Genomic DNA, 10,915 nt, shown 5'->3' with positions numbered 1-10,915 from the left:
AGCTCTGATACCATGTAAGAATTGAGAATGTAAAAGAGATATGGAAGAGAATAAAGAAGATTCAGAGTGTTTGTGTGAAGAATGAGAGAGATGAGCACAAGAACACAAGAATAACTTCCTGGAACAAAAGAGAGAGAGTAACCAGAAATGGGAGATTATACTCCTTACTTGCATTCAGGACGTGCATACAACATATATAGAGAGTTTAAACAATGAAAGAAATAATAAAGAAAGGGAAACAATAAAATAAGGTGCTCTGGTCAAGTGTGAAAGTGACAGCACATAACAGCTATTTTCTCCTTAAGTTAGACATGTGATCTTCTCCTCTTGACTATTTAAACTTGTCTCAGCATATTCCAACGGTCTTCTGCCTTCTGAAGTCATCCTGGACGTGTTCTATTACTCCCTTGGCTCCCAAGGCAAGCTAGGTCAAGGTAGATTGCTTGTGGAGCAAGACTGTACTGACTAACTTCCACTATAAGTAACTGAGCATCTGTTCTCTCTCTCTTTTTTATTTCCCTTTGGTTCTTCATCTCAATAATTCTCTATTCCAGTTTGAATACTAAAACTACTCAATAACAATCAAACATCATTACATATGTTTATTTTGTCATCTTGTCAAAATTATAATAATTAACAGTGACACGACACGACACAACTTGGGTGGATAGTAGATAACCCTTAAGACCGTGTCCTTTGGAAGAGAGGAGAGGGCAGAAGAAGAATCTAAGGATCCATCAAACACTACGTCTTATCTTTCAGCATTTTTATGTTCACCGCCTCTTTTATCCAGTACATTTACATTTTAATAATATTCAATTCTTTTGTGAAAATAGCTAGCATTTTCGTCACCGGAAAATTCTTGTACCAGCGACATACAAGCGATGTACTCATGTATATATGTGGGACTGGTGATGGGTAGACCTAACAAACAAACCAAGTTATGGGTAATTCTGTATTACAATCTTTAAAAAATTCTTCAAAAAATGTAATGGATCGTTTGAATACAACTATATATGTATATATAAATAATCAAAAGGGACAAATTCTATGTAGATCACCGACGTCAAGACTGGTCATACCCATATGCAACCCATATTGGCATATTGCAAGAATCATGCAAATAAACAATTATGAACATGATATAATATTATTTTCCTATGGTCCAAACAAAAATTTCTTACATTATTTTATGAACAAAAAGAACAATAACGTGACCTTGTACGGCACAATGGCCGACTAACTTAGACAAAGGCGGCATGGGCTCACGTGAAAACCGACCTTTCTTAAAAAAATCTCAAGCCCTTTAAAAGATTCAATCCCCAAAACCAGTCTCTCTCCATTTCCTTTTTCACTCTAGTTTCTATATTCTTTTCCTTTCCATATATATTCACACTCTTGAAAACATCTCTCCCCAAAGCAGAAACAGAGTCACCGGACCGGAAAAACAAAAAGAAAGTCCATATATTTAGATTCTGGTGACTCTCTGCTCTAATGGGTCGATCTCAAAACTCTCTCTTTCTTTTTCTACTTCTTGTTTTAATCTATGGCGTTTCCTCCACCACTTTCACCGTCGTTAACCAGTGCAGCTACACCGTCTGGCCCGGCCTTCTCTCCGGCGCCGGAACCGCTCCTTTATCCACCACTGGATTCTCTTTAAACCCTACTGAAACACGCGTCATCCCAATCCCCGCCGCTTGGTCCGGCCGTATTTGGGGCCGCACTCTCTGCACACAAGACGCAACAACCGGAAAATTCGCTTGTGTCACCGGAGACTGCGGCTCATCCGCCGTGGAATGCTCCGGCTCCGGCGCAGCACCTCCAGCGACGCTAGCTGAGTTCACCTTAAACGGAGCCGGTGGTCTCGACTTCTACGACGTCAGCCTCGTCGACGGGTACAACATCCCCATGACAATCGTCCCGCAAGGCGGCGTCTCCGGGAACTGCACCGTCACTGGCTGCGTTGCGGAGCTCAACGGCCCGTGTCCAGCTCAGCTGAAAGTGGCGACGACGGGGACCGAAGGAGTCGCTTGCAAAAGCGCTTGTGAGGCGTTTGGGACGCCGGAGTATTGCTGTAGCGGCGCGTTTGCAACGCCGGACACGTGTAAGCCAAGTGAGTACTCGCTGTTCTTCAAAAACGCGTGTCCGAGAGCTTATAGTTACGCTTACGACGACGGAACTAGCACTTTCACTTGCGGCGGAGCTGATTACGTCATCACTTTCTGTCCTTCTCCTAACCCAAGGTAATAATATTCTTTTTGCTTCGTTACTACAAAAAGCTATGATTGTCTTTCAAGTGGAAACATGAATTAGAACATTTGAATACAAATTGGTTATGTTTTAGATGAATAATTTCACCTTTTTTTTTTTCACTTTTCTGTTGTTTCAAAAAAAAAAAAAATTCACTTTTCTGTAACGTTTTGAAAAATTGATGAGGTCAAATCACTGTATAGAAATCATGAAACATGCTTTTTTAATGTTTCCATAATTGACCGTGTTGTTCTGGCAATTTGTGAAATCATAAGACAAAACGACATTCTCATTTTCAACCAGTTGGAATATAATGATATCAACATAGTAAATCAAATTAAACTAAAATAGAAAATATATAATGGCTTTTGGCATTTATTACTATGCTCATGTGTGGTCCGACACGGCTCTTATGTTCATACCGCAAGTAGTTATATAAATATATAAACGTTATTTTAAATTAGATGTGTTGTGTTTGCGTAAATTTGTAGCGTGAAGAGTTCAACGAAGGGAGGAGGACTTGAGACCGAAGCCGTCAGCTACTCTGCTGCATCTCCAAACGCGTCCCCAACTCTCTCTACTGTTTTTTCGATTGGTGTTTTGGTTGTCGCGTTTAGGGCGGTTCAACACCTTTGGTGAAAGCTGTGCGGATTTGATTTTAATAACAGCATCATTCCATCTTTCTAAGAGAAAGAACAGATCATCAACCAAAGATGATCAGAAGAAAGAGTTAATTAGTGCGAGATGATTATTTTTAGAACGGCTAAGCTTGTGTGTGGTCCTAAAGTGCTAATGATCAATTTGTTTTAGATCGATTTATTATATAGTATAGTTATTACTTATTAGTTTTTTCGTAATTTGTTTTGACCTGTTGGTGGTCTTTACGGTGTTATGTTAGGAGACTTATATATAATAGTTTTGATTGCAGAATTAGTTGATTGGTAATTCGTTTTAATTCCTTTTTTCTGTCAAGTAGATTCGTCATAATAATCTATCTTGTATTTGTTGGATTAAGAAAAAAAAATTGTGTTCTGAAATCTTTATTGGACAAATAAACAGTTATGTTAATTTTGGATTTTCAATTTAACTAATTAGTATCTTCAGAACATAGAAACCTTACATTAAAAACAGAACAGAAGACTGTAAAAAGAGTGTTACAAAAGAAAGAATGTAAAAACTAAAAAGAGAAAAAAATGAAGTAGAAAACAATCGGGGAAGGTTGATGGTAGAGATGATTCCGTTAGAGAACGCTTCAATGGCAATTATTTGCGGACATCACTTTTCCTACTTACTGTCTCTAAGTTTCTCTCGATCCAGTTCATCGTCCTCACGTGTGTTAACAACAACATTCATCTTCTTTCTTCTTGGTCACGTCTGATTTCCTTTTAGGGTCCACTTTTTTGCATTTTTAGGGTTTTGGTTGTGGCGGAGATGGTCAGCTGAATGTAATGTTAGACTATTTTAAGGCATATTGTCTGTGGTTGAATTTTCTTTTTTTTTGTATTATGGAGAAGAGAAGGCAATGGGGGCTTCCAGGTTCATCAAGTGCGTTACCGTTGGTAATGGAGCTGTCGGTAAAACATGTTTTCTCATTTCTTACACCAGCAACACCTTTCCAACGGTAAGATACTCTTGTCTGACTATTATCTTATCTGAGTTGTGATGTGTCTGATTGAAAGAAAGCTTGTGTATATCTTCACTTAATGTTGAAGTACAGGACTATTTCCTGACCGATTTTGATAACTTTAATGCGAATGTGGTTTTTAGCGGACGCACGGTGATACCTTGTTAGAGGTTTTGATATTGGTTTTACAGGGCAGAAGGACTATAATAGATACCTTTGAGTTACCGTGGTGCTGTTTTTATCATACTAGTTATGAGTATGTCTCCAGGAAGTGAGATCCCAAGTTGGAGCACTACGCTCCTGGTGCCCCCAGCGTCCTTGTTGGTACCAAACTAGGTAACTTACTTGCTGCATCATAGTCTCTGTCTTCTTGGTATCTGCAGTTTGATACTTGGTCTCCTTTCCCTAACCTTGTTCCATTTTGTATTAGCTTTCGTGGAGGCCAAGAAGCTCTTCTGAAAAATCCATGACAGGGTCGTTCAAAAAGTATCGTGTTCATTTTGATTGATGTCTCTTAACTCCTCAAAGTCTTGGATTCTCATTGACTGGGATGAAACTAAAAAAAGCATGATTTAAAAGTATTGGATGCCTATTTGAGAGGCTCTAAGTATTACCATATACTGTGAGGGATAGATTCTAGTCACAGTCCTACTATTGGTAATGTTTATTCTCTATCTTAATACCACAACATATTAACTCCACCTTTGGTTGTCTGAAAGAACACACAGAAAGACATCAACAAACAAAAGTGGATCAAGAATCTTGTTGGACAAACACAGTGTTCTGATGATGACTAGTATTATCAAAAGAGGAACAAAACTATTCTCTTGATAAACCAAATCCATACGAACACTCTTAGTGTTTGATGATGACTAGTATAGAAAAGGAATAAGTAAAACGTGGGGGTGACCATAACATAACCAACCCTATTATGTTCTCTCTTGACCAACCAAGAAAAAGTGGTTTGACTTTAATTCCCATTGGCTTGGAGGTTTAAATTTCATAGTGCAAGTTGTTGGCTTATATGGTAGCCAGCCAAAGGAATGGACCTTTCTGTAATAGTGGGGCAGGGAGAAACATAAATGTTCAGTGATAGGTCGGTCCCCTTCTCACTTTTCTTTGGAATAGTCATCATCTAAGTGGAACACTGTTTTGTCTATTGGTCACTTGAACCTCTTGCTTCTTTTGAGAACCATATGGGTTAAACAAAACAGTAAAAACATAATAGGTGAATTTTTCAAACTAACACTAGAAGAGGAAGTAGCATTATTACTTCTTTTTTTTTGGTCAAAGGAAGTAGCATTATTACAAGAATAGAAGTTAGTACATAAGAAAATGACAGAACAAGAGGAGAGAGGCCCAAGACAGGTGTTCCTGTGCTTTAGGAAATGGAAAGATCTTTTCCTCTTTCTGTTTTCTTTTTTTTTTCTTCTTTCTTACCCTGCAATATCTTAGGTTTACAAATCTAGCTTAGTTTTACTTATAGCTAATAAAAAGAGGTACAAACTTTTCCATTTTTTCACTTCTTCATGAAAGACTCTCAATCCCCAAAAGAGAAATAAGGACTTGTAGATTTCTCAAAATGGAGCTGTGGAGGACCTTTGAAGTGTGTTCTTTTTGGGTTGCTGATTTGCTGCTGCCATTTTTAACTGCATAAACACATTCAAACACCCAAAAAGAACTTGAGTATCAGAATCTTAACTCTCAAACTGTCATTGGACAAAAACGTGTGTAAAACAAAGATAATTCAAGTAATGCAGCAGAGGATGTCTATTTACTTTTTTTTTACCATAAGATTTGAACTATTATTTATGAGTGCTTCATAAGGGAAAATACAATAAGAACTTTTCTCTGCTTGTTTACCTGATCTTGTTGTCTCTTGAGTCTTGCATTTTCTGCTTTCAGCTGAGCAACTTTAAGCTCTAACTCGTTTGTATAAGCCTGCAAATGAGAATCAAAACCAAAAAAAACATTTTTTTAGATCATATCATTGTGAGGGAAAAAAACATATTTTCTTTTTGAAGTGGAAGTTTAGGAGAGGAGGAACGGCACATTCCTGTTTCCTAGCTCTGGAACGAGCCGCAGATTCTCTGTTCTTGATCATACGCTTATGATGTCTATTCCCTGAACCTCCATTGGACTCTTGGCTTCTTTTATTACAAGTCGATGTAACTAAAGCCTCAAAAGGGGTGTCCAATGAAGCAACGTTTGTGAGGTGATTGTAGCTATGCAGATTGGAGTTAGGGGTAACAAGAGGATTTTGGTTATCAAGAAACTCGAAGCCGGCGCCGGAGTTCAAGCTCAGAACAGTTGCAGGAGGTGCCAAAGGAGAGCTGCTGAAGAGAGCAGTGACAGTGGTGCTATGGCCATTAGAGGAAGAACCCATGGTGAGGCTTGTGGGTATGGCTGGCTCCTGATTCAAAGGTCTGTTGAGAAAATCTTGGAAGATAGAGTTAGGGTTTTTGTTCTGGTGGTTGAGAGTACTGAACCTTGGCTCATGGTTGTGTTGTTGATGTTGGCTGTGGCGGTTAACGTGGTGGATGGAAGCAAGGCTGATGTCGTTCCAGACTTTTTCCATGGTGACTAGAGATCTCTTAAGAGATTGAGAATCTTGTGAGTGTAAAGGAGATGATGAGGATGAAATAGAAGAAACTCTGTTGAGAGTCTTGTTCTTGTTTGGAGCAGAGACTCTATGGTTTCTTTGATGTTTAGCTGATGTAAACATTGGGAAAGAGAACCAATACACCACAGCTTTAGGCTTTGGTGGCAATAGCCTTGGAGAGATAAATAGTCAAATAGAGTAGAGAGCTCAGAGAACTTCTTGACTTTCGCCAGTCACTTCTGGAATGATGTTAAGAGACGGGGAGATTGAAACTGTTAAAAAAAAAAGTTAAAACGAAAAAAAAAATACATTAGGAACTTGATAAATTAGTAATAAACCAATAAATATTCTGATATTAGTTGATCAGACTAAGCACACTTACACTTTATAGTACATATTTCTTATACACCAAGAACATATGAAAAACAAATTTATAAAATTTAGTCAATATATAACCTATGAATAGATTGTACTTTTTGCTTTACATAAAGAAATGTTGATAAACTAATAGCTTTATAAATTAATAAAATCTTACAATTGAAACATTATTGACTTATAGAGTATTTACTGTAACTATGTAACTAAAATTTTGTATAAAGATGAAAATGTTGATAATCTGAAAGTGAAGTTGCTAAACTATTGTCATGACTCATCTTATATATTAAAAGAGAAGTCATGACTTCTCATTTGTGTGTGATTTTTTTTTTAAAATAGACTATCTACTAGAATTGATCACATTACATTTTTATTCATTAATAATTTTGATATTAATTGTTGCCTTGATCTTCTCAAATGATTTTCTATATTTTCGAAATTGATATCTCCTTAAATACTATTATTTTCCATAATGTCATCTAATTAATATATTTGATAGCAGATTTGGATTGAATATATATCAATAATTTAATGTTGTAATAGTATACATCCATATGTTAATTATTTACATATTTTTGGTGTTAACTTTTTAATTTTAAAAGAAAATAAAAATAGCATTATCTCTATACTACCTTTAACCTACAACTATATAGTTTATTTTAAATATTAAACAAAAACTAAATGTTTAATTATTTACTCGATAATATAAATCTATGAAGCTAAAATTTTAATTTAAAAAAAAACTTTCTAATTTTGTGAAATATTATAATATCTTTGAAGATGAAAATAAAAAATATTTTACCAATATTTATATATATTTATGATTTCAATAATAAAGTAATAACCGAAAATATATATAGAAAAAAGATACAAATACATGTGAAAGATATTCAATGAAAAACAAATATACCGTAAAATTATTATGTTTTAAAAGTTGATAGACACACCTCATATATATAATAATATGTACCAGTATAAAATTGAAAACAAAATTTTTATATAAAAATAAAAACAAACATCCGCACGGTTCGAGATCTAGTGATCCTTAAAATGAAAAGAGTGGGTGGGGAAGAGGAGATGCTTGAAAAAAGCAAGCAAATAAATAAAACTTTGGTTTAATCTCACTTTATTAAAGATCACATCCTTTTGAATCACTTTCAACTTTCAAGTGTTACTTATTATTTATTTTTTTTGTATTCTTCCCTTCGCTTTTTCTTCTTCTAATCACTTGCATTGCACACTAAAAAAACTCACATATACAAGAACCGTGAGAAGTGAGAACATTGTCTTTCTATTATGATCTAGGTATTGGAAAATATATGTTTTCGCCCGTATCTATGTTCACTGTCTTCAAGTGCATATCTAGCAATGCTTTTCACTTTTTTGTTCACTGCAAATTCATAGTATTATAAATATTTCTCTTCAGATTCTATTAACAAGATAAGCTGTTCATTTCCGCACAATAATTAGGATTTTAATATATTTTGCGTACACTATATAAATGAAAAATCTCAAGGAAAGGTCCCATCTTTGTACATGCAAATGGTACATTAGAAACTGTTTATTGAAGAAATTAACTCAGAGATAATTACTGTAAGAAGCTATTTTCCATTTTTTGCCGACAACAGAGAAGCTTCGAGATCTTTTTGTATTGTTTTTATTCCTCGAACCTTCATTTCATAATCTCATTTAGGCATATAACACACAAAAGATGAACAAGCTTGTCGATAGAGATAGGACAAACAAAGGTTTCATACAACTGTTTGTGCTCTCTCCTTGCCTAATAACTGTTGAAATCGACAATAATAAGACTTATTAGTTAATTGCTTTTGGTTTCTTTTAATTAAAATTTTAATAGTTGATTATACTTTGGTTTACTTTGGTTTGTATGCATTGACCGTGGTTGTTCTTTTAGTTTACCAACACTTGCTTTGACCGTTTATAAAATAAAATAAAATTGTTGCACCCATTTGTAATCTATGTCCATCGGAAAATGCATTGTTTAACAAACGGAAATATATATTTGAGAGACTATAAGACATTTTAATAAAAATGAAAACTCCAAGTTGGGTATATATATCTGAGCTGTGCAGAGCTTGTGAGTTGTATGAGAGAGAGTGACAAGTCATGTCTTATGCGGACTGGACAGGTGCCAGCATTATATTGCTCTGTCCCAAACTCAATCGAATATCTTTCCCCGTCTTAAAATATCGTTTACAGCAATGCATATAAACGGAAATTTTGATTGCCAGTTGCTAAAATAGTAAGTATAAGTGTATAACTAATATAAAACGAAATATCTACTTTCACTAGTAAAAATCAGTAATTTTGGTTCGCGAATCAAACGATTAATTGCAAACTGAATTTTAATTTATCATTGTGGTTATTACCAATTAGTTTTAGTTTTTTGGTAGGGTTGGACATCATTACTCGTTACTCGCCTTAAACTCGTTACTCGACCTGTATTCACCTTGAATGTTCAAGTACTCGGTGTTGTCAAGGCAAGTAACAATTAACGATTTTCATTACTTGCAAAGCCAAGTCAAGTATCAAGTATCATTATTATTTTTAGTACTTGACTCGTTCGCCCCGTTACTTACTCCATTATTTGCTAATTATTACATAATCTATTAATTATTTCTTCGTATTTGTCTTTTCTTTTACTTGCATTTAGGATTGAACATAAATACTCATTACTCTTCTTATATTTGTTACTTATTTCTTATCTATCTTGAGTTTAAAATATTCGTCACCATCTAATCAAATATTACATAATAATAAGTAGTAAAAAAATTAGTTATATGACTTGTTATTATTTGTTAGAGAAGATATTTCGTTTAAGATAATTCATATGTTATTTTAAATAGAATTGGCAAAATATATTTTCATACCTATTAGATATCTATTTCTAATAAAGTATTATTTAGTAAATAGTTTTTAAATATTCCGAAAAATTCATAAATAGTTCATAATATAAGTACTCGTAAATAGTTTACAAATACTCATAAATATTAAGTAACAGAGCAAGACAAGTAACTTGCAAGTAATTCATTTTTGATCAAGTACTCGAAATACCAAGTACTCGTTTCTAACAAGTCAAGTACAAGTCTAAAATTTTATTATTCGTATAAGGCAAGTCAAGTCGCAAGTACATGCAAAATTGCAAGTATTCGTCTTGCGCCCAGCCCTACCTTTTGGAACAAGATCTTAATAAATAAGATCAACAAAAATATAAACTAATGTCTGAATTTTATAATCATCACCTTGACATGTTGAGATTTATACAGGTTTGATATATAGATAATTATGATACATTTTTCTTTTCAGGTTGGTTCTAAATTATAATTATAGAAGTAATTTCGTTGCAAAAATTCAAATAAGATATAAAAAAAATGAGAAGTAAAAGGGTCTATAAAAGTAAATTCGCTTGCAGAGAAAAAGGTATAGACTCGAAATCAGTCAAGACAAGTGATTTGAACTGATGATATTCGTATTTATTGATTTTCATCTATGTACAAAATGATACTCCAACGAACAATAAGAATGACCGTTGGATTCTTTAGTTTCACTGGTCCGTACAATAATCACATGCCCGTAGGTTGTCGATAGACCATACGTGCACTACAGTAGTCGTAATAATTTACCACCAAAAGTAGCAATAAGCAAAAACAGAGAGTAAAAAGAGCCAAAAGAATGATAGCCGTTGGATAGAGAGAAGATTGTTGGATTGTACACTTTGTCATCTCCAAAAGGGATTAAAAAAAAGGTAAGAAAATTTGGACAACTTTCTATATGTTTCTGTGAATTTGGGTTTATAGTCTAAGAATAATAATTTTATGTATGGAGATTGTGACATTGAACCTATTCTTGGGTTGCTTCAGTATATTTTCCACAATTAGGTGAACACAAAGAATATTTTGATATGTTTGAGTGTTTTTGTGTCGTTTAGTTATCAATGATGATGACTAAATCAACTGGGCTGGACTAGTGGCATTTAAGAAAAAAAAATAATACGGTGATTCGTAGTTCGATTTCTGTTAGTTATTGGGAAAATAAAAAATATC

The 10,915-nt window shown here is 34.4% G+C and overlaps 2 protein-coding genes across 2 annotated transcripts; one reads left to right on the top strand and one right to left on the bottom strand.

Moving 5' to 3' along the window:
• Positions 1-1,328: 1,328 nt before the first annotated feature.
• LOC130506602 (thaumatin-like protein 1) lies at positions 1,329-3,180 on the top strand. The gene is made up of 2 exons (XM_057001277.1): positions 1,329-2,243; positions 2,742-3,180. The coding sequence occupies exons 1-2, from the start codon at positions 1,495-1,497 to the stop codon at positions 2,887-2,889; spliced, it is 897 nt and encodes a 298-aa protein (XP_056857257.1). The 5' UTR covers positions 1,329-1,494; the 3' UTR covers positions 2,890-3,180.
• A 1,943-nt stretch (positions 3,181-5,123) lies between these two features.
• Positions 5,124-6,755, bottom strand: LOC130506603 (protein FD-like). Its single transcript, XM_057001278.1, has 3 exons — positions 5,934-6,755; positions 5,738-5,818; positions 5,124-5,523 (listed from the first exon to the last, which is right to left on the bottom strand). The coding sequence occupies exons 1-3, from the start codon at positions 6,597-6,599 to the stop codon at positions 5,452-5,454; spliced, it is 819 nt and encodes a 272-aa protein (XP_056857258.1). The 5' UTR covers positions 6,600-6,755; the 3' UTR covers positions 5,124-5,451.
• Positions 6,756-10,915: the final 4,160 nt, after the last annotated feature.

Source organism: Raphanus sativus, unplaced genomic scaffold, assembly GCF_000801105.2.
Source record: "Raphanus sativus cultivar WK10039 unplaced genomic scaffold, ASM80110v3 Scaffold3454, whole genome shotgun sequence".
Taxonomy (NCBI): Eukaryota; Viridiplantae; Streptophyta; class Magnoliopsida; order Brassicales; family Brassicaceae; genus Raphanus; species Raphanus sativus.
This window is presented reverse-complemented; position numbering and strand designations above follow the sequence as displayed.

Excerpts from the sequence above, each read along its gene's own strand:
- LOC130506602 (XM_057001277.1), top strand. The coding sequence starts at position 1,495 with ATGGGTCGATCTCAAAACTCTCTCTTTCTTTTTCTACTTCTTGTTTTA. Across the intron at positions 2,244-2,741 it reads TGTCCTTCTCCTAACCCAAG|CGTGAAGAGTTCAACGAAGG; the intron begins GTAATAATATTC and ends GTAAATTTGTAG.
- LOC130506603 (XM_057001278.1), bottom strand. The coding sequence starts at position 6,599 with ATGTTTACATCAGCTAAACATCAAAGAAACCATAGAGTCTCTGCTCCA. Across the intron at positions 5,819-5,933 it reads CTCGTTCCAGAGCTAGGAAA|CAGGCTTATACAAACGAGTT; the intron begins CAGGAATGTGCC and ends GATTCTCATTTG. Across the intron at positions 5,524-5,737 it reads TCAAGAGACAACAAGATCAG|TTAAAAATGGCAGCAGCAAA; the intron begins GTAAACAAGCAG and ends GTGTTTATGCAG.